The following is a 24015-nucleotide window of genomic DNA, read 5'->3' on the forward strand; positions in this document are numbered from 1 at the left end:
TAGATGGTAAGCAGTAGCGTTAATTGAGCTGGGAAAGGCTTCATAACCTGCTGGTTGTGATGGTGCACACCTTTAATCTCAGGACTCAGGAGGTGGAGACAGGTGGTTCACTGTGAGTTCAAGGCCAGCTTGGTCAGGGAGCTGTGGAATGGCTGTTGAGTCCACGTGTCCTGAGAACTAAAGTCAAGTCTGGCTTTATGCAAGAGCTTGTGTTCGGGTGGGGAAAGGGTGCATAGGCACAGGTGCCAGTGGTGAAAGGCCTGGGCATGGAAATGTCTGACCCACTCTCGCTTTTTTTCTGAGCAAGTGGCAGTCATTTGTGAGATGCCTCCTCTCTAAAACTCGGCATTTCTTTCTTGTCCTCCTGATCTCTTCTCCTAACTCCTCTTTGGCAATGCAAACGGCAGAAAGACTACGGAGAAACAATGGAGATAGGGTGGCTTGGATTTGGAATATACACAATCCAGATACTTCTAGGTCCCATGATCTCAAACTGCAGTCTCATTACCTGTGAAATGGGACTAGAATTTTTGAACATTCATATGAGTTGTGGAAATCAAAGAAAAGAAAAATTGTAATAGTACCCCTGCATCAAAACCCTCAATCCCTGAAAGCAATGTAACCCCAATTTGTAGCATCAAACCCCATCTCAGTTCCTTTGGCAAAACTGGGCTTATAAGCAAAAGTAGCCAGTGTGAAGCCATTTTAGACTTTATTCACTCCATTTATGAGAGTATGCATTTATTTCCCTGTAGAAATATTAATGTGCTTGTTTTAGTGGTACCAATTCAGCCATTGCTGAGCTATTCGGTCACCTGTGGTTATATATGGTGTACGTTCTTTTGCAAAATTTGAAAATCTGCCAGCTCTGGAAATCTAGTATCAGTTTTAGATGACCGTTTATAGAATTTTATTTTCAAAATGCTTACATGCATGTGAGTAGTTCCGGGTTTAGCTATCTCTGTGTACACAAACTCAGTTGAGAAAATGCCTCCATCACATGGCCTATAGGCAAGTCTGCAGGAGTATTTTCTTGATAAATGATTGATGTGGGAGAGTCCGGCCCATTTCGTGGAGTGGTACCCCTGGGCAGATTTAAGGAAGGAAGATGAGCAAGAGCCCAAGTAACAAGCTGGGAAGCAGCATTCCTCTGTGGTCTCTGCTTCAGTTCCTGCCTTGTCTTTTTCCCATGATGAACTGTGTCACTTAAAGCCAAATAAACCCTTTCTTGCAAAAGTTGCTTTTGGTCGTGGAAACCGAACTAGGACAATTATTTCGCTCTTGCATAGTGTTACTGTCATTCCAACCCAAGCAGCCTCACACGCTAGAGTTTGTGAAAAAAAAGCTTTATTGCTCAAACAAGGGCTTAGCATATATAGTTCTGGGCGCAGGGCAAATGTTCAATGTGAGTGATTTGATTATTTCATAGAAATATTAATATGCACACCTTTACAAAACGTTTCTTTGAACCCGGATTGAAACCAACACCTCTGAGGGTCCCTGTGGAGGAACGCTTCCACCTGTACCGTATAGACTAGTGGGAGCCCTTCCAACGTTAGCCTCATGGGCAACACTTGAGAGCTTCGCAGCTAGCGCCTTCACAGCTTTTATATATATGTTTATTAAAACGAGAGTCTCAGTTTTCTCTATGGGGCTAGTAGGAAAATGGAGTTTTGGTGTCTTGACAACGATGGTCCCTTGCAATTTGAAGTCCCAGTTCTGCACAGAGAGGGCAGCCCTGCTCCTAACTGTGAGCAGGGAATGATGGATTGCAAGGCTGAGGGAAGAGTGTTCTCGCTCCGCGGGCTCCTTTCCAAATGCAGCGTGAGTGATGTAGTCTTTCGCTTTTCTAGCGGGGCCCCGAGGTCAGAGCTGAGTTTGCAGTTTTCCTCAGTACCTGTGAGAAAACCCAAGGAGATAGGGAAAGAGACATTTAAGAGTTGGGGCCAGGGGGGCTGGGAAGGAAGCCAGAAAGCAGTGAGCTTATGTGAGTCAAAGTGCGTGCGAGAGCTCCCCATGGGACTGTAAATATTGTGTGCAACTGAGACTCACGTGTTCAATGTCCCTGAGGTGTGACATGGCAGATTCCATCTGTGACTGCACAGACTGACGGCAACTACAAGCCAGAAGAAAGATTTTTGTGTGCTCTAGCACTTTTGAATATTAAAAATATTGGGGAAATAGTAGCTGTAAGCAAAACTGTAGAGACAGTGGAATTAGTTCTGGAACAAAGAAAAAAGTTAAACCAACTTGAAATTTATCACACTTTCAAATCAAGTTTCTCCCCCAAGATAGTGGTTGAAAATGGTGAAAATTCGAAGTCCTATGGAAATTATGCCCTGGGCAGTGAAGAGGTAGAGGCAGAAGAATGACGGTGAGTTAGAAGCCAGCCTTGTTTACACATCAAGTTCTAGGCTAGCAGCTAGGATTAAATAGTGAGAGCCTGTCTAAAAATACAAAAATGAAACAAAAAAGTAGGGTGTTTGCCTATTCATTTCAATGTCTCCAAGCAGTGGTTTTTCCATCAAAAGGGTAGGTAGGGAAGCATCATCTAGCCTCGTTTTTTAAGCTGGTGGAAGTGCCCCCATAACCAAAACATATGCCTCTCAATTTATTTCGATTGTACTGGGGTGGGATATTCATTTTTATTTAGCCGAAAACTCATTGGATTTTCATTATTTCGAGTAGAAATGTGTTCTGGTATTAATTAAGGTATGAAAATTGCTCAGAGTGTCATCCTTCCAATGTCATTAAAATATTGGCAGTCTTTTAAAACCTCGGATGGTGCGCATCTCTGCAGCCAGCAACTGTGTTGCAGCTGGAAGATGGTTTAGAGATGAGTGCTAGGAATACTGGAACCTTCTCTTTTTCTCATTTTGTAGTAATTCCTTAAAGGTCATAGATGCAGCCAACTGTAGCGCCTCATACCTGTAATCCCAGGACTTGGGAGGCCAAGGCAGGAGAATGGCTATGAGGCTGGCAGTCATTTCAAGAAAATGAAATTACATCGCCAGGGTCTCTTAACTTTCCAGGAAGACATCTTCAAAGGATGGTCCTAAGGCTCCATTTGAAGGGATCCGGCAGAGAGGGTGTAGAACTTCTTAGATGCTCAGCTTAGAAAATCACAAGAAGCCATTCCTACCAGGTCTGTTGATCAAAGAAAGTGACAGAGAGAGCCCAACGAATCCACTTGAACTGGGCAAATGGACTTTATTGTTCCAGAGGAAGTGCAGCCAATTTAGCATGCAGGGGAATATGTTGGATGGAAGAAAGGTCACCGAACAGTTGGTGCATTTATATTCTAGTTCTACACCCCAAACACATTAGTGACAGCCTGACAGAACTAGGACTAAGAATCTCACCCAGCTTTCTCCTGTACACTCTGAAGGCAGTCATTTTCTATGGTGAAGTTCATCCAGAGAGATATTTGAGGCGACATGTTGAAGCCAGGGTGTGGAACCTGGTTGATATGATTTTTTTTTGTTTCATTTGGAAAAGAACAGTGCACAATATCTAACGCTTGTCATTAATCCTGTGATTTTCTTTTTAAACAGCTGCTGCCATCATGAGCAAAGTAAATCTTTCTGTGGATCCTTGTGAAAATTTCTTCCGGTTTGCTTGTGATGGCTGGATAAACAATAACCCGATTCCTGAAGATATGCCAAGCTTTGGGGTTTATCCTTGGCTCAGACACAATGTTGACCTCAAGCTGAAGGGTAAGTTTCTGCTAGAGTTTGGTGGTACTCTTTCCAGAGTAATATTTGACAAGAAGAAGAGTTCAGTATTTGAATTTGGACTATCCAGTCTTAAACTATACTATAGTCATTTCCAAAAAAAAAATTGTTTCAGTAGAAGATAGAAAGTTTTTTGAATTTTAATCTCCCTGATTTCCTTAAGACAAGCCCATTGTAGGCTGTTACTTTTTGACTTGATAATGCCACTGTAAATTCTATTTCAGAAGGTTAACTAACACTTGATAGAGCTTAAGAGCACAGAGATAGTTACTGACCAATACGCTGTATCAAGAAACTTCTTTGTCTACTGTGTTCAAGGTAAAGCTCTTTTCTTTCTTATTTCCTCCTGGATTTTCATGGCTTACAGAATGTTCTTCACGCCTCATCGTCTTTTGACATCATTTTGGAGAACTCTGGACGACCCACGGTTGTCATATTGTTCCTGTTATCTTCCAAGTTAGCTTTTAGGCCACTCGCTTTTCTCCCATGACCTCTGGAGCAATGACAAGCTCACACACACATACTCACATGTGCACATACACATTTTCATGTGTGCTTGTGTAACCCCTGCCAAAAGTTGGAAACATCTGTTGCTGGACAAGATGGTGTTTGTGTTGAGTCGAGTTTTTATGTTAAGCTTTCGGAGGAAGTTATTGAAGGAGGAAAGTACAAAAATTTCAAGACTAGATAAAGTTTCAAAACTAGAGAGGATAAAAATCATATTTTCCCTCTTTTTGATAACTGTAAAGTATGTTGTGTAATGTACTCAGTAACACAAAGAATTTTGGGGACCTGAGGAGAATTATATTTCTTTTCCATCTTCAATTTTCTGAAATTTTAAGTGCATGGTTATTAAATACGTAGCAATTTGTGTGTTTTATATAATGTGAAACCACTGTCAAAATAATTAGAAGCCTATTTTAATTGTGAGGAAAATGTATTTTCATAAATAGATCTAAATCACATAAGTTTACATTTTTTTATTAGGAGGCTTAAATTTAGTCTGGATAAATTATGAATGAGAGTTTCGAAGAACGTCAGGGGTTTCCTCTAACCTGATAGATGAGATTCTTGTGCTGTCGAGCCATAAATAATACCTTTTGCACTGAATTCCTAGACTAGTACTTATTCTTGTAAGACAATTAAAAAAATCTTTATGTTATGTGTTTGGGTGTCCTGCCTGCATGTGTGTATGCGCCCCACATGCTTTCTCGGTGTCTGCGGAAGTCAGAAGAGGACTTTGATTTCCTAGAACTCCCATTAAGGATGCTTGTGAGCCCCCATGTGGGTACTGTGAGTCGAACTCTGTTCCTCTGCAAGAGTAACAAGTGCTCTTAATTACCGGTCATCTCTTCATCTCCTCTCTGTGCGTTATTAGTTTATGTTGATCCTTCATCCACCATCATTGGCTATGTCCTATTTCCCTCCTCTGTCTTTTCTTTCTTAAAAGACAGATAAATGGACACACATGTGCGCGTGCTCATACACATACTCATGCGTGCAGGACTACCATTGAATAAAAAAAAGGTGGAGAATTCTGGGTAGATGTTCTTTTTCTGTTAGTGGTGTCTTACTATAAAAATTATAATCAGCATTGGTATGATTTGTTTGAGGAGGACACTGTCTATGACAGTGGTTCTAAACCTTCCTAATGCTGTGACCCTTTAATACAGTTCCTCATGTTATGGTGCCCCCAACCATAAAATTATTTCCATTGCTACTTCATAGCTGTAACTTTGCTGCTGTTATAAATTATAACATAAATATTTTTTGAGCTAGAGGTTTGCCCAAGAAATCTCCACCCACAATTTGAGAACCTCTGGTCTTTGAGCTGCTTCAGAATTAATAAAATTGAGAGCAAACTGTTGAACAAAGATAGTTACTCTGCTCATTTCTCTTTAAAAAGTACAAATTTTGATTTTTTTCCTCATGAATGTATGTGGTGTTTGTGTTTATGTGTTTGCATGTGTATGGGGGCAAGTGTATGTGTGTGTGTGTATGTGTGTGTGTGTAGGACCAAGGTTGACAACATGAGTCTAACTTGATTCCTTTCCACCTTATTCACGGAGCCAGTATCTCTCAATTGAACCCAGAGCGTGCCGGAGTGTGGCTAGTCTGGCTGACCTGGCTAACTAGTTTGATATGGTGGGGATTCTCTTCTCCCCACCCTCTGAGGGCTGGAATTACAGGAGAGCTGCCGTCCTCACTGGGTGTTTCTGTGAGTTTTGGGCATCTGAACTCCATCCTTATGTTTGCTTTCCAAGTGCTTTAATCACTGAGCTGTCTCTTCACCTCCAGAACCCGTTTTTATTTAGCTACATTTAAAGACATAGGTTTTCCCTAAGTCTACCTTTAGACACAAGTGCTAATAAAACACACACACACACACACACACATATATAGATACATATATATACACATATATATGTATAACTTCTTATGCATACTCATATCTTAAAAAAATTAGATGTCTTGAATGTGACTAGAACATGTTGTTAATAAAAAAAGGATAAGATAAATAGATTCACAGTAGTAGCCTTGCGTGCATAGCTCTATGTTCTTATCGAACTATAAACTTGGAATAAATCTCCAGTAATGAAATTGTTCGATTGAAAGTATTTATAATTAAGCATGGATGACTCATATACTGAAATTACCCTTTGGAAGGTTTACTTCTAGGCTTTTATATTTTCTTGTTGCTTGAAATAACTCTTTTCTATCTCCTCTCCCCTCCTTCGCTTCCTCCCTACCTCCTCCCCGTGGTTTGTGTGTGTGTGTGTGTGTGTGTGTGTGTGTGCGTGTGTGTGCGTGCATGCTGTAAAGTAGAATCTCAGCAAACTGTGGCTAATGAGCCCTATCCAGCCCACCTTTCTGTTTTGAACACGGTTTTGCTGGAACACAGCCACCTTTACTCAGGCACACAGAGTCACTGACTATCTCTGTGCAGCAGTGGGCAAGTTGAGTAGCTGCTAGAGAAATCATCTGGCCAGCACAGTCTGAGATATTTACTTCCTGGTATTTATGAATAAAAGGCTGACAAATCTTTTTAAAAATAACTTATTTTTTAAATAATTTGCTTATTTTTTATGTGCTTTGCTGTTTTGCCTGCCTGTATGTCTGTGTGGAAGTGTTGGATCTTGGAGTTATAGACAGTTGTGAGCTGGCACATGGGTGCTGGAAATTGAACCCAGCTCCGTCTGGAAGAGCAGTCAGTGCTCTTAACTGCTGAGCAATCTCTGCAACCCCAAGACCAACAACTTTTGATAACAAAAGCAAGCTTGGTTACAGTTATACTAGATTTGATTAGACTTGTCAATAGACTTTTGGTAGCTTCTCTGAGACTTTTAGAGAGTTAATCATAAAGTTAAGAAAGATTTAGACATTGTCCTCCCTCCCTCCCTGCTTCTCCTTTGTTTAGGATCCTCAGCATGATGTTGACTAAAATCAGTGATACTAGGTATACATTTTCTTATTGCTACCGTGAGGAGTAGTGGGTTTAGTTTGCGTCACCTGACATGTGTGTGTATGTATGTTCTTTTTCTGATAGTTAGGTTAGTATTTCTCATTATTCCCTAATGGACAAAAGGGCCTGCTCCAGGAAATTGACTTTTTATTTTGCCATTTAACAGGACTGTCTTTAACCTTCTTTAGATTTCCTCATGCCGAACTAAACTCATAACTTTGAAATAAACCTTATTTCTGTATGTTTCCTTTTTAAGGCACGCTAGACTTCAGTCAGTTAGTACAGTTTCATGTGTTTGTGTCTGTGCTTATAATTCATCTGGTTCTATGGCTTTTTGTGTGTGTGGTCGTTTTGTCTAATTCAGTTACAAAGATGTGCTCGCCTTGGAAAACAAGGAGCAGGATTCTTGTATCTTTCTAAGTTCTGGAAAAGACAATTCCAAGTCCTCCTGTGGCAAGCACTGCCAGTGGCAAATGTATAAAGTGACCAGGGGACTTGTGTTGGTCACTGTAAGCCACTCAGAGTGTGAGGTTTCTAAGCCTAGACAGCAGGGCTTGCATCCTTTCATTTTCCTCCTGTGTCACCTTGGGACAATCACCAATCTCTTTTGAGTTCAGTTTCCTCATCTTCAAAATGCTTTAAACCCCCAGCATAGAGAAGATTTATTAAGGACTGAGGAAGATGACTGATAGAAACTACCCACTTCCGCTCCTGGCACATAGCAAGCACTCAATAAATATTTGTGTTTTGCATCTCTGATTTATTTCAAAGGTAGTCTGACGTTCACAAAATAATATCTACCAAATGTTTTAAGTTTTGTGCTTCCCTTATCCTTTATAAATATCATGTGCTTTTGAAAATGTTGAATACTGCCGAGGTCTTTTTCCTCATCTTTGGTAAAAAGAATCTCCAAAAATAAAGCCCAATATCACCAGCCAAAAGAATACCATTTTCTTATGGCTGGAAGAGAACACAAAGATTCGGCTGTCCAATTTGTGAAATAAAATGGACCTGACAGAGCTAGCTGATGAAAAATTGCCCTCTGTTGAAGGCAGCAACCTGGCTTCGTGAATTTTTCCCTTAAATGAAATATATGACTCGGATTTCTACTTAGAAAATAAGTTTATTTCTTGCTGTCGCCAAGAAGCAAGATTGTTTTGTGGAGGAGAAAAGACTGAATGTGGTGATGCAGTTGCCTAAAATGTCCTTCCTCTCGCCCTTCCCCATCTGTCTTCACGTGACCGTAAAGATGGAAGGGCATGCATCGTTTATGCATGAGCAGACAGAAATTGAGCTTAAGGAGGACCTCGGAAACATGAGGCGATGAGTGAGCTAGATCACTTGTGTCAGGCAGAAGACAGATGGCTCAAGGTTGGGCCAGCTCATCTTTATTGTGGTTTAGCTACCTTGGCCAATATTTTGTGAAGAAACACAGTATATTATTTTCAATCACAACTGTAGCAGAGCAGGGAGATGAAATTGAGACTATATGTGCATGTTTGGATAGCGATGATTGCGAGACTGTAGTGTAGGTCACTTATTTATTTGTTAGTATCTATGACCTTTATAATCTTGCCTTTCCCATGAATGATCCTAGCCAAATAATCTTTATAGCTAATAAAAGTTGGAGAGCTTCGCTTCAGCCTCCTCACGAGAAGGCTCATATGGTTGAAGAGATGGCGGTAAAATGTATCATTTTCCTCAGACCTTCTATTGTGTGGACTGGCTGGCTTTGTTTCCTTCTTTCCTCTCTTTCTTTTTCTTGGTTTCTTTGTTTCTTTCTTTGTTCTCTTGTTCCTTCCTTCCTTCCTTCCTTTTTTGAAACAATGTCTCACTCTGTAGCCTATGTTAGACTAGATCTCACTGCGTAGTCCAGGGTAGACTCAGACTTGGCAGTTTTTCTAATGAAAACTCGGCCCTATTATTTTGTATGAGTCTCCTGTACAAATTGGGTATACATGTTCAGAGAAGATTCCAATTGCTTTAGACCTTGTGGCCATATAGAAAATCACAAACTACCTGGTTATTCATGTCACTGTCCTATATATACAAAAGGTGTTACGTTGAGGACTCATGAAATGTGAAATGAATTAATTTTACTTGAAAAGCTATTTTTGTCTTTTATTTTTTCTTCTTCATGCACCATTTACAATCTTGGTGTATAGCATGTTGAAGGAAAACTTTTCTAAAAATTTTAGAATTGTACAAAATATAGAAATTATTTCTTTCTGATGACTGCAGAAAATGTGATTGTATTTCTAAGATAATCCGTTTTCTCTGAGCAGGAATATGACCTAAGGTGACCATTAGAATGGCTATTGGGTGTAAAATCTGGTGTCCTATTAATTGTGGCAGTTTTAGGTGTGATCTATTCCCCTGTAGCTGCAACATAGCTCTTCTGCCATTAGCAGTTCACATAAACACAATGAATATGTTCAACATGAAGCAGCTCCATTCACTGCATTTATTCTGAAGGGTTTAATAGTAAATCTTGGGAAAATACACGGACTTGGAATAGATTGAACTGTTTAGGACTTTGGTTGTGGAAATACACATACATTGAATGCCTGTGGTAGAATGAAAGGTAGAACTCGCTTATGGAGAGAATGCGCTGCTTTGTCTGGGAATCTCTCAATCAGGCATGACTGTCTCAGTGGACTTTCCTCAGTCATTTTTACTCAATGTTGTAACTGGCCAATTTGATGTGGCTACTTTTGTTTGTTTTTTTCAATTAGGCTAATCCAGTTGTTACTGCTGGATGTTTTCAAGTTTTCAAGATGCCGGATTTGATGATATTTTACTATCTAGTCCATACATATATATTTGGTTTTTCAAGACCAGGTTTCTCTGTATAACAATCCTAGCTATGCTGGAACTCATTGTAGACCAGGCTGGCCTTGGACTCACTGAGATCTGCCTTCCTCTGTCTCCCAAGTGCTGAGATTAAAGGTATCAGCCACCACTGCCTGGCTTTTTTTATATCTTCCATTTGCTATTTATTCTTTTCCTTTTTTTTTACTGTATACTTAACACACTTGTGCATTCAGAACTGAAAGTATGGCTATTGTATGTATTGTATGGTGTGGAAGAGTTGCACTGACTAATTTGTGTACTCAAGATTACTGAACATTCCCCTTTTTCCCTATCATAAGTTGCTCCCAGTTACAAATAACAGACACTCCAACTCCAACTGACTTAAGAAGAAAATACACTGGTTCATGTAGCCAAAAAGTGCAGTGATTTTTAGACTTCAGGTAAGAGTCAGTTTAGCAGCTGAATCATGTCATTAAAGGAATAGTCCCTTTATATCTATTCTGAAAATTTCATTGTATGAAGATCAAACTTTTTATGAGGATGACTTAAGGGCACACATTAATCTCTGTACTTCTTTATCTCCTATGCTAACCCATCTCTTGTGGATATTTTAAATAGGAAAGTATAATGTAGCATGTATAATAAAACTCAGAGACAGATATTGGGGTTCAGCCTGAAGACTAGAAAAGCAGAACAGCCAGCCACTGGCCCTTACCTCTGCCTCAGTCCGAAAATGGTGATCCTGCCTCCAGGAATCTCAAAATGAGACTGTGTCTGAGAGCTGTCTCTGCCCATCTTATATTCCTCTCGAGTTCTGGGATTAAGGGCATGCACCACTACCACCTGCTTTCTCTGGCAAGTTAGTGTGGCTACTGGGATTTAAGGTGTGTGTCAATGCTGCCTGGTCTGTAAGGCTGGCCAGTGTGGCTGTTTTACTTTTCTGATCCTCAGGCAAGCTTTATTTCTTAAAATATAAATGAAATGCCACTACAGTATAACATAATTAAAATACAATCATAAAAACAAACAAAAAAATCTGATTGCCATTAAGCCAATCTTCCAGCCCAACAGACTTCGAAAGAAGCAGGCCACAGTATATAATGGGGTAGAGAGGCGTTCGGTCAGCATTTGTTGAAAGGAACAAAGAAAAGTTCCTTTTGTGTACAGCTGGATGCAGTGGCAGTCATGGATGGCCAAGTAAAGACAAGGAGACTTTTTCTTTTTACTTCTCTTTCTCTTCCCGGGGCCTTGCACACAGGCCCAGAAGAGTCCAGCAAAAACTGGAGTTTGTTCATGCTAGGAGAAGAGAAATTGTCTATCACTCTTCATTTACTTTCTTGGCCTTTAGGCAGGCATGACAGGGAAGGACATGGACTGTTAGGCAGACCTGGGCCCTTCTTTGTAGTGTAATCTTCTGCAAACCATTGATGAGTAAAATAAGAACTGGCCGTGCGAGATTCAGGCCTGAGCTCTGACAGCAACTGGGAACTTGTAAAGCACATGACCTCCAGGAAAGCTGCTTCTCTCTGAACCTTAATTGCAGATCTGATGATCCCGTTAGTGAATTCAATAAGATGCATGGAAACGCTCTTGCGTGGGATTAAGTAAATGGAATCTCTGATTCTTGGTAGTTGTTTAAAGATTAAAAGAACATTTTTTTTTAAAGTCTTTAGCACACAGTCAACACTGAAGAAATAAAAGCAGCTTTCACAATTTCCAAACTTCCACCCTATTGCAATGGAATACTGTGGTCTACAATTTCTTCAGAGTCTCAGCAGGAGGGAACTGATCCTGAGAGAGGGAAGCCTGAGAGCACACATGACAAGTTTGCCTTAGTCTGCCTGGTGTTGCTGTAAGAGTATACCACAGATACGGTAATGTGCAAACAGTAGAGGTTTAGTTCGCGCCTGTTTCTCCAGGCTGTGGAGCCTGCTATTGGCCTCTGGTGATGGCCTTCATCCTGTGTCATAACATGGCGAGTGGGTAAGCAGGCACATAAAGCAGAGGGAAAAGGGAATGGCACATCCATGCTAGCTAACCCAGTCCCCAGTTGACACCAGACTTATGACAGCAGAGCCCTTGTAGCCTTTTAAAAGAGGTCCCATGTTGGGATGGGCATGCAGGTTATTGATAAAGTACTTGCCTTACATATTCCTGATCCTCTTTGGATGATTTTTATTTTTTTCCCTGCAATTTTCTCTTCTCTCTTTTTCTCCCGTCATCACTGGGGGATCCTTAACTCAGTTCCACAGGCCTCCAAGAGGACCACTGACATAATTCAAGGACTTGAATGGGAAAAAGTGAATATATACTTACATTCTTCTCTGCTAGGACATGAAGAGTTTGTGACTTTCATTTGTGGTTATTTTTCTAAATTATTTCCGATTTTGGATGTAGGCAGATGATGATATCTACTTGTATCACCGTTTCAAGCCATAGCGGTTATTAGACCATGGATCAGGTCTGGTCATTTAATGAGTTAATGAAGTTACTGTTAGTTGTTTATTGTGATTCACATTACAAATCCAAGAGTTTTCTTAGCTGTGTTTTGGAATACCCGGTTTCTACTGTGAACCTATGTTTACAAAGCTCTTTCATCAGGCCACTGTCTAGACTCTCTTGATAATGAGCACATTACAGGCAGTTAATGTGTGTTTCTGAGGACGTTTGATGAAACTGGACATTTGTGTTCAGAGGTTTGTGCCAATAGTAACTTTTGAACTGATGAAAGAATTGCTCAGGCCGTGGAAGAAGTATAGTTTCAGTTGAACTTACTGACCTGCTGCCACGTGTTGAATTCAGGAATTAAAAGTAAATCCCCCATTCTAGATGATGTAGCTTCTGTCATGATGTAGTTCAAACTATTTATGAATTGTACTAATGATCGAGAAAGAAGTACACCAAGTAGGATGTCCATTCATAAATCTAATAGTTACATGATAGAAGGAAGAAGTAGCTTTTCCATTTCGAAGATGGGGACCACTGACTGAACTTGATGTCATGGGTGAGGGGATTAAACATCTGGAGGTGCTTGGAGCCAGATTCCAAAAATATGACCTATAAGATTGTTGGAAGGGAAAACTAAGTTGGGGAAGAGATGACAGGAATGAGATGGGTGAACGAAGCTCTTGGAATTTTTTTCCTTTCCCTTCCCTTCCCTTCCCTTTCTCTCTCTCTCTCTCTCTCTCTCTCCTTCCTTCTTTTCTTTCTTCTTCTTTTTAAATTTTTTTTACTTGAGACAGACAATGCTAAGGAGTAGAACAATAGCCTCAGATGGCAAAAAAAAGAGTGGGAGGGCAGACTAGGGGGCCTTTTGGTTGCGGAAGTATTCTAACACATTCTGAAAAGTGTCCTGTGAACTTGAATGTCGGAGGAGGAAGGAAACATTTTACTCTAGGAAATCATTGACTAAATTTAGGTTCTTTCAACTAAATACATGTTCTTTGGCATGGCTTATGACACAGGATATGTGTGTCCCAAGAAAGAAAGCTGGGCCTAGCCACAGTGCCAACTCTTCACCTGCCCACACCCAGGTCCTGTTTTCCATGGTTAGTATATGCCACTCAGTTGTTCTTTCCAGTTACACTGAAGGTTTGTGTATTTTTGAAAAACCTCTTCCTGAAACAGGAGGATTATTTGGCAGGTGTAGAAAGCCCCTGGCTGGCTTTGGTGGTAACAGCTGGAAGGCATGCTCACATGATCTTGGGTGGTTACAAATTTCTGAAAGTCCCTCAAGTAGCCACGTGTTCCTGCTGTTGGTTGCCAGGAATGAGAGTCGTACTGGAATGCAAATGTGGCGTCGCTGGTGAGAATTTCCAAGGGCATCTGGGCTTTATGGCAGAAGCAGAGATCTTGATTTCCTTGGCTGTAGATTAGAAGGCCAATCCGTTATTTTTACAATCTTCCTCTTGGTCAGGGTTAAGAGGGAGGCCTGAGAAATAGTAAAATGGGCGGCTGTATGCTCAAAAGTGCATGGTGAAAGCAAGTTGCAAATTTCCTATTCATATTTCTGGACTCTGAATAGATGAAGTCTGAGAAATTTTCACCTGTGACTGAAGGCGTAGATAGGCCAAGCATCTTTCCCCTGTGACCATCAATACATTGCACCGGGAAAGGCCTACCAGGGCCAGGAACTTCATCGAGATGATGTCATTTAACAACCCCCTTACTTCCATTTGTTAAACCATTTAAACTATGCTGGAGGTGGGTCTGTGAGCTGTGTGATATGAGAACCATCCAAAGTGGCTAGTCTATTCGTATGCTTTGCTAGTTGACACTGAAGAATGCCGAGAAACACCCCTGCACAAGTTGATTTCTTTCAACTTGAATTTCCTTACATTTTGCCCAAGACCCTGGAATAATTTCAGAAGTGAAAAAGCATTAGCCACCCCACCCCCACTGTAAGCTGCACTTTGCATTGGCTACACACTAGCGAAAGTATATTAAGATGTAAAATTCGGCTCTGCTAATTGAGGTCAAAGGTGTTGCTTTCATTCTGGAACCTCTGAGCTGTGGAGAAGAAGTTGGCGGGTGAGAGGGGGGCGTTGAAAGCTGCAAGCCAAGTCATTGCCAGAATGAAACATATCTCACGGGGAACGTGTGGGAGGTTCTGGGTGAGGAAAAGAGGCAATTGTGGTTCCTGCTGCTGTCTGAAGCCTGTACAGCTCACTGTGTCTCAGAATTTTCATAAAGCTGTGCTTGCCAGCAGCCTCACACCCGGATCCACACTTGGCCAAATTTGTATTTCTGTCCCACGGACCTGGATGTGAAACCTGATATTCAGGAATTAAAGTCTCTCACGAAGAGGAAGAAGTTCAATTGTCCTTAAAATGCCTTTGGAGTCATATGGAATACTCTTTTATTTTTTATTTTTATATTGATATCTTTACTTAAATCCAAAGGCAGCTTTTGTATTCTTGATGTAGTTGTTAGCTCCCAGAATTAAAATATTGGTTCTTCTGATGTGGTAGCGTTTTAGCTATGTGTAGTGTCGTGAGCTTGATTTGTTTGAATTAAAATGAAGGCAGTGAATGCACAGCACTGTGCTTTTCCATAGTCATCACAAAACTAATAATACCATATTTCATTGAAACGAAAGTATTGGCAACTGTAACCTGCGCAATTATCACGTGCCAAGGTGAGGACTATAATTCGGCGTGTTCTTATCCGTTGGAATTTTTATTTTGTGTTAGTGAGCATTCTTTTAGACTTACCTAGATGCTAATTTTTATCGCAAATTCTTCCTTTTATGTCCATTCAAAAGGAGACTGCAAAAAACAAACAATACGAAAACAAACAAATAAACAAAACCAACAAAACAAAACCCATATCGATTTGGGCATTAGTAAAAGCTGTTTGCAGTGTCTCTTAGGTTTGGAATCATCATCTTTGCTTTGCTACAAAATACCATCTTGCTCGTGAAGAGCAGCAGTGATTCAACATTTCTTTAAAAATCACCCCCAGTCAATATCTCAGGAATTTTCCACCAACATGGCCTTCTAGTATACACACTAAGCTCTTATTTCATTGTCAAGTTGTCCCTGAAATCTTCCTGAGGACCTACTTAGCGACAGCTTCCCATGCCTGTACCCAGCTCATTTCAAGTACTGACTTAAAGAGTAACTGTGCCCATGTTTGTGCCTCGCCAAGCAATGGTAGCTATGTGGTCACTGGGTAGCTTGTTTGAAAACAAAATCCAGTTTCAGAGATGATACCATGGGGAAAAGTGTTCATTTTGGGATTGTTGAAATATGATATATAAATTACACATTTTTATTTTATTTTTGTAGCAGTGGGGATTGAACCCAGGGACTCACACAGGCTAAGCAAGCACTATTCCACTAAGTAGTCAACAAGCTGCAGCCTCAGCCCCTTTCTCCCCATTTTTTTTTGTTTGGAGGTAGAGTTTCCCTAAGTTGCTAGCTGAACTTGAACTGGATCTGTAGTCCTGTCAGTCCTTGAACTCCCAATGAGCTGGGATTGCAGACCTGCACAGCTAGGCATATTACCTGGCCCAGTGAATCTGAGATGGAACCTGAGATTGTACAGTGCTAGCAAGTCTCAGTTGCTGCCCACTCTGCAAGTGTGGGTAGTGGTGTATCGAGTAGCTAGCTGGGCTTCAGTGCATCAGAGGAAACAGCCTGTCATGGGAAAATTCAGTACCTCTCCAGTGTGCGTGGGTGTTTGGATTTTTGCTTTCTTCATATCATTTAAACGAAAACCTTCATGTTGCAAATATCAATGTACTGTTTAAATATAAAGACTTTTTAGGGGATAAGAAAGAAAACAAGATGTTTTTTCTCTTGTAGTACTGGAGTGAAATTTCCATTCCTTAATTTCTTTCTAAAAAGTTTTTCTTTCATTTCATTTTCTTTTTCTTTTCTTCTCAAAAAACATGGAAAATTTGAATTTGTTAGGAAATCCACATGCAATTGCAGATTTACAAGCTACCCATTAATACTACATTAGTTCATCATGATTAATAGCATCTATGTGGATGCTTAATGAATTAATAATGGTGGACCGTTTACTTTGACATGTCAGTAGGACATTGTAAAAGACACTTCCCATAAGAGGAAAATTAATTGTACATTAGTTGGAGAATAGTTTGTCACAAATAAGATACATTTGGAAAGCCTCATTGGTGTTGATGTCTGCATATTGGGAGGCACTTTCAAAAGATCCATAGATTTAAAAAAAAAACAAAATGAGAAGAGATGTCCTTGAGAGATGAGTCCACAGTTAAGAGTATGTATTGCTAATGCAGAGGACCTGGGTCCAGTTCCTAGCATCCATATCTGGCAGCTCACAACCTTCTGTAACTCCGGTTCCAGGGGATCTGAGTCCCTTTGGCTAACTGTATGCACCCAGTGCATATAAACTCACATAGCTTCACATACATACACAGAAATAAAAATACTAAATATATCTTTAAGAATAAATAAGACTTTTCTTTGATGAATAGTTATGATAGGTGCAGAAGAAGACATTTGTGGCAGAGAAACATAGTTGCAATTTTATCTATGTTACTAATTGCAGAGACTTCCTATAGGGGCTGTTTAGATTAAGTTCCAAATTGAACTGCTTCTACTACCTGCTGGTCCATTCTAAAGTTATAATTCATTTCCCTAAGGCCCTGGCATTTTTTATACTGTTTGTTTCTTTAGAGGATCATTGAACCATCAGTCTTTAGTCTAATTCTGGGATGTCGGTAGCCATCATTGCTTATTTTTGTCTTTGCCCTACATCCGATGAAGTGAAGGTCAAGGAAATTATGTGACTTGCCCAAACCAATCCAGCCATATAATTTGTCCCCCACAGATTATGGGTCTACCATTTCAAATGTCTCCGATTTTAACCCAGGCGGAAAGAGCTGCAGGAGTGGAGGCTCTGTCCAGCTGGTGCCTTTGAGGAAATGCAGGAAGCTCCGTGTGCTCTGAGCTCTGACTTGGAAGGGAAGAGGGCTAAAAGACAAAAGAGAAGAGGAGGGTAGGGACCAGAGCATGCTGCCCTTGTAGGCTGTGTAATGATCTTAGACTTTATCCTAAGGCAATGGGAAGCCATTTGTAAATGTCACGTCAAGAGCCCCCATGAGTGATGTGTTCCGCCAAAGCACACTGGCTGCCTGTGGACAATGGCTTGGAGGCAGGGGCTGATGTGTTGGACACTGGCTCATCAGAGCCCATTGTGCCCATTCACACGAAGGCAACTCGGAAGCATTTTTCCTTTAAGTCAGCTGTAAGGGTCACTGCTGTACCTTCATTGCCCCTGGTTTCTGTGACCGTAGGATGCACCCAAGTATCCTCAGTCACGGGCAGCATCTGGTGGGGAAACCATCATAGCATCTCGTGGGTAGTTAGCACACAGCCTTTCAGTCCTTGTACCTTTTGGAGTTGTCTAGTGATGCTAATGGGTCTACTGCTTCCTCTCTTTGCGGGGAGAAGAGTCTGGAATATGTCCTCTAACCCTCCACAGTCAGCAACCCAGTTTTCAAGAGATAGACTCACTGGATCACACATTATTGTTTGAAAATCCAGGAATAGAACCCATCCACCTCTCACCTCCTTATGGTAGGTGGAAGTCAAAGCAGGGGTTAGTTAGGATGTGGTTTTTAAACCTATGTTTACAGTGTTTTGAAGCTGCTTTCATAGACGAGAGAAGACTCACAAAGTCTGGAGCTCATACATTTTAGGATTTGGGGTGTACCCTATTTATGCCCCTCTTTTCCCCATAGGGTGTTATACAAGCTAGAATTGAAAACAGATGTCCTATGTCATTTTTTTCTCGTTTGGAAATCTTTCTGGTATAGCATAGATCATCCCCACGCAAACCAGTAAATCAGCCCTCCCCTCGAACCCCCGCTGCACTTTGCTTTTAAGAAAGGATGTTTCTAAATCGGGGACTGGAAAATCTGAGGAACTAAGATCAAAATGCAAGGAGACAGACACTTCCTAAGACGAAACAAACCATTTAGTGCTCTCCTCAGAGAACACTGGCACTGAATTAAAGTGGAGTTGTAGGGCTTGGGCTGTAGCTCAGTTGGTGGACTATCTGTCCAGTATGCACAAATACCCGAGCTCGATCTTCAGCACTGGTTAAGATCTGGCGTGCTGGTGCACACACACTCCTGTGCACACACACTCCTGTGCACACACACTCCTATGTAACCAGGAGGTGGAGACAGAGGGTAGAAAGATCAGAAGTTCAAGGTCTTTCTTGGTTACATAGGGAACTTAAAACTAGAGGTCCTGCCTCAAAACCAAACAATACCCACTCATATACCCAAAGACCACAAAAGCAGAAAAAAAACTGGGGGGGGGGGAGAGCTCAGTTGGTAAAATTCTTGCCTTGAATTCTACTCCTGGAATCCATCTAAAAGGCTAGTTTCTGTGGAGTAATGCTTGCAATCCTAGCACTAGGAAAGCAGGCAAACAGATTCCTGGGGCTTGCTGGCTAGTCAGCCTAATTTACTTGGCAAGTTCTAGGCCAGTGACAGACTCTGTCTCAAAAAATGAGGAGGGTGGCCTTGGGGAAGCACTTGTCATGCAAATGTGAGGACCTGAGTTTAGATCCCCAGAGCCCATGAATTATGCTTTGAATGAGAATGGCCCTCATGGGCTCATATAATTGAACACTTACTGTTTGGAAGGATTCAGAGGTTTTTGTTGTTGTTGTTGTTGAAGAGGTTTGTCACTGGAGGTGGGCATTGAAGTTTCAAAAGCCCACACCGTTCCCAGTTATAGTGCTCTCTTCCTCGTGGCTGCGCCTGGAGATGTAAATGCTCAGCTACAGCTATAGCGCCATGCCTGCCTGCTGCCAAGTTCCCTGGTATGATCGCCATGGGTTCACACTCTGAAACTGTAAGCCCTCATAGACGCTTCTGTAAGTTGTTTTGGTCATGGTGTAATGGCAATAGAAAAGTAACCAAGATACCATGCAAAAGCTGGGCAGGTGTGGTAGGGCATGTCTGTGATCTCAGCGCACCTTGTGGCAAGATGAAAGGATGAGACAGGAGAATCTTTAGAAGTCCATGGGCCAGGTAGACCAGGGTACACCTTGGAGAACAACAAAATGGAAGGCAAAGATCAACACTCGAGGTTTCCCTATGACCTCCACATATGCATCATGGCACTCACATGCGTAAACACATCCACACACAGAGATACATACACACAAAAAGATGGATGATGTCAAAGAAGTGATGTTGGAAGTTATCCTATGACCTCCACTTGCATATACACACACGTCCATTTGCACATGCATGAGCATGTACACACACACACACAGAGCCAAACAAAACCAATAAAGAAACAGAGGTGTAGACTGAGGAAAAGAAAGCTAAAACAACCTTACTTGATCTTGAGTGGGATAGGATTCTAGATATCAGGAATTGTTGACTGGTAAGTGTTGTTGATTTAAAGTAGTGGTTCTCAAAGTGTATTCTCTGGTCCTGCAACTTCAGCTTTACCTTGGAGTTCACTAGAAGTGTAAAATCATCCAGGTGGTGATGGCACATGCCTTTAATCCAAGTACTTGGGAGGCTGAGGTAGATGGATCTCTGAGTTTAAGGCCAGCCTGATCTACAGAGCAAGTTTCAGGGCAGTCAGGGATATAGAGACCTTGTCTTAAAAAAACAAAACAAAAATCCCAACAAACAAAAACAAAAAACAACAACAAAAACTAAGTGCATCATAGACTCCACCTCAGATCAACTAAATCAGATACTCGGAAAGGACCCAGCTATCTGTGCCTTAATCTCTCCTAATGGTGATGCCCACTCAAGTTTGGATAGCAATGGCTTGGGTTAGAGCATGATGTGCAGGGAAACCTTTAGCAATGCTAACTTGGTTCTTCTCCAAGCTCTCCAACTTTCTCATCTCTGACTAGGTGCCCCAGGAACCGATATTCCTGGTCACAAAATAGAATGACAGAGCAAAGGAGAGGTTTGAACATAACGTCATTTCTTCATTGTAAAAGCAAGAGTGTATATAATCAGTTAAGTCTGAAGGATCGTTGGGAAATTCTACAAAGGCATTGGTATTTCTGGTCTAGCACTGGAGAGCCTAGTTATCTTGCAAAGAAACCAACTTGTGGAATTTTGCTGAGTATCTGATGGTTGGCTGAACAAGAGTTCTAGAACTGGGTCCAGGTCCATATTCTAAATTTCAGCAGCTAAATCTCCTTGGATAAGTTTTTAAGAGTTTTTTTTTTTAACTTTTTTTTTTCAACCTGCAGAGTAGGATTAATGATCCATGTCTAGGGATGCTTGGGAGGTTAACTCTGGTCAAGAGCAATATAGTGGGCACAGCAGAGATGCTTACTAATCCACAGTACCATTATTGGGTCCTTGGCTATGTCAGGATTACCCAGGATGGACCACCTCAAGGAGTTTGCAACCGTACTTGGCCTTTGCCTAGGAAGGTTGAAATAGAAGGCAGGAGAATAAAAGGTAGCTAGAATTTTTATTGTAGGTGAAACTGAAGGTGGATTTTAATGGCTTCAATTTCAGAGCAGGCTTTACACTGAATTATCGAAATAGGAAAGGTATTTTCCTGAGTTTAAATATCATATTGGCAGATTCATTGTAATACTGTGCTATCAAAGAGCATTGCTAAAATTTAAATTATTTTAACTGTAACCTTGATAAGTATAATCTTTATAAATTAATTCACTTATAATTGAACATAATAAAATAATTACTTTCCATCAGAGTTTTGTAGTATCTGGCAGTTTTCTAAAATTGATTTTCTTCCGGACAAAGAGGTCCTTTGTGTTAAAAGGAGGTATTTTGTATTATTTGGTAACCTATGATTTAGATTAATGAGTTAGAAGTTTTCAATCCTCCTAAAATCATCCTTGCCCCTTTCACTTGAGCCGAGGCTAACCAACAATTATTACTTTTAAGATAGTCATAAAAAATGGACAGAGAAAATCATTCTGACAGTTTCTCTCCCTATAGGTTGGTAGAAGTTTTCTAGAAGAATGAGAAATATCGGTTCTTATTGTCTTTTCAGTATGTCAAGCAGACTCAGTTAATCTCATGCTTGGCTGGCTGCAGGGCTAAGGAACTGGAAAGCCCAGTGTCATGCCATTTGTGTAAAATATGAGGGCTATAGGCTCCATGAACCATGACCCGGTTAACTTGAGTTTTATTTTTTAAAGGGAATAATATCGGACTTTCGGAGCTGATCTGCTCTCCATGTTTAACTGTATAAGGCTTTAACACCCATGCTGCTGTGAGTTAGAAAGGTGAAAATATAAATCAGTACAGTAACTAAGCCAAGGAGCCTAGAAAGCAGGCTTGGTTTGAAGTCTGCAGCCTGGAAAATCAACGAGGGCTAAAAATAGTGAAGTTAGAGGCAAAATTCAATCATGGACCATCTAAAGGTGGCTTTTAAGCATTGCCCAAAGAGAAATCAGGCCATGGTACTATAGTTATAAAGATTATATATACATATAGTGTGTGTGTGTGTGTGTGTGTGTGTGTGTGTTTAGAGAACATTTTGCTCATTATGTAGGTATGGAAACTTCCAGTACTAATTTTGGTGTTCCAAAGTTTTCAACTTTCATGTTGTTTTTCTCATTAGAAATGAGAAATCCTTCGATTTCCAAAGGAGAAGTGTTGGCATAATCTAAATAAAATTTCAGAATTTACCCTAGTAAAGTTGATGTGAAAGTTTTCAAGAGCAAATTAAACAAATTGCTCCAGCATTCACTGTTTTTTTTTCATTTTTAAATTGATTTTTATTGAGTTATACATTTTTCTCTGCTCCCCTCCCATCCTCTACCCTCCCCTTCAGCCCTTTCCCAAGGTCCCCATGCTCCCAATTTACTCAGGAGATCTTGTCTTTTCTACTTCCCATGTAGATTAGATCTATGTATGTCTCTCTTAGGGTTCTCATTGTTGTCTAGGTTCTCTGGGATTGTGATTTGTGGGCTGATTTACTTTGCTTTATGTTTAAAAACCACCTATGAGTAAGTACATGTGATAATTGTCTTTCTGTGTCTGGGTTACCTCACTCAAAATGATATTTTCTTGCTCCATCCATTTTCCTGCAAAATTCAAGCTGTCGTTATTTTTTTTCTGCTGTGTAGTACTCCATTGTATAAATGTACCACATGCTCCCTATTATTCTTCAGTTGAGGGGCATTTAGGTTGTTTCCAGGTTCTGGCTATGACAAACAATGCTGCTATAAACATAGTTGAGCACATGTCCTTGTGGCACAATTGAGCATCCTTTGGATATATACCCCAAAGTGTTATTACTGGGACTTGAGGAAGGTTGTTTCCTAATTTTCTGAGAAATCACCACATTGATATCCAAAAGGGCTGTACCAGCTTGCATTTCCACCAGTGATGCAGGAGAGTTCCCTTTTCCGCACAACCTCCCCAGCATAATTTGTCATCAGTGTTTTTGATCTTGGTCATTCTTACAGGTGTGAGATGGAATCTCAGAGTTGTTTTGATTTGCATTTCTCTGATGACTATGGATGTTGAACATTTCCTTAAGTGTCTTTCAGCCATTTTAGATTCCTCTGTTGAGAGTTCTCTGTTTAGGTCTGCATTCCATTTTTTATTTGATTATTTGTTCTTTTGATAACCAATTTCTTGAGTTCTTTGTATATTTTTGAGATCAGATCTCTGTCTGATGTGTGGTTAGTGAAGATCTTTTCCCATTCTGTAGGCTGTCGTTTTGTCTTGTTGACCATGTCCTTTGCTTTACAGAAGCTTTTCAGTTTCAGGAGGTCCCATTTATTAATTGTTTCTCTCAGTGTCTGTGCTGCTAGGGTTATAGTTAGGAAGTGGTCTCCTGTGCCAGTGCATTCAAGTGTACTTTCCACTTTCTCTTCTATAAGGTTCAGTTTGGCTGGCTTTATGTTGAGGTCTTTGATCCATTTGGACTTGAGTTTTGGGCATGGTGACAGATATGGGTCTATTTTCATTCTTCTACATGTTGATATCCAATTGTGCCAGCACCATTTGTTAAATATGCTTTCTTTTTTCCATTTGATATTTTTTTGCTTCTTTGTAAAAAATCAGGCTATTGAAGATGTGTGGATTAATATCCGGGTCTTCTATTTGGTTCCATTGGTCCTCCTCTCTGTTCTTATGCTAATACCAAGCTGTTTTCAGTACTGTAGTCCTGTAGTAGAGTTTGAAGTCAGGGATTGTGATGCCTCCAGAAGTTCTTTTATTGTACAGGATTGTTTTGGTTATCCTGGGTTTTTTGTTTTTCTATATGAAGTTGAGTAGTGTTCTTTTGAGGTCTGTGAAGAATTTTGCTGGGATTTTGATGGGCATTGCATTGAATCTGTAGATTGCTTTTGGTAAGATTGCTATTTTTACTATGTTAATTCTACCTACCCAAGAGCATGGGAGATCTTTTCACTTTCTGGTGTCTTCTTCAATTTCTTTCTTCAAAGATTTAAAGTTCTTGTCGTACAAGTCTCCCACTTGTTGGGTTAGAGTTACTCTGAGATATTTTATGCTATTTGTGACTATTG

The 24015-nt window shown here is 40.6% G+C and overlaps 1 protein-coding gene across 1 annotated transcript in view; it reads left to right on the top strand.

Annotated features, from left to right (window-relative positions):
- Positions 1–24015, top strand: part of Phex (phosphate regulating endopeptidase homolog X-linked) — a 214012-nt gene that overhangs the window by 7166 nt on the left and 182831 nt on the right. Inside the window, exon 3 of the mRNA XM_041642476.1 lies at positions 3555–3716. Within this exon, the coding sequence (XP_041498410.1) occupies positions 3555–3716 (162 nt within the window). The remainder of the gene's footprint in view (positions 1–3554; positions 3717–24015) is intronic.

Source organism: Microtus oregoni, unplaced genomic scaffold (assembly GCF_018167655.1).
Source record: "Microtus oregoni isolate MIOR12 unplaced genomic scaffold, Mior012 000074F_ref0000038, whole genome shotgun sequence".
NCBI lineage: Eukaryota > Metazoa > Chordata > Mammalia > Rodentia > Cricetidae > Microtus > Microtus oregoni.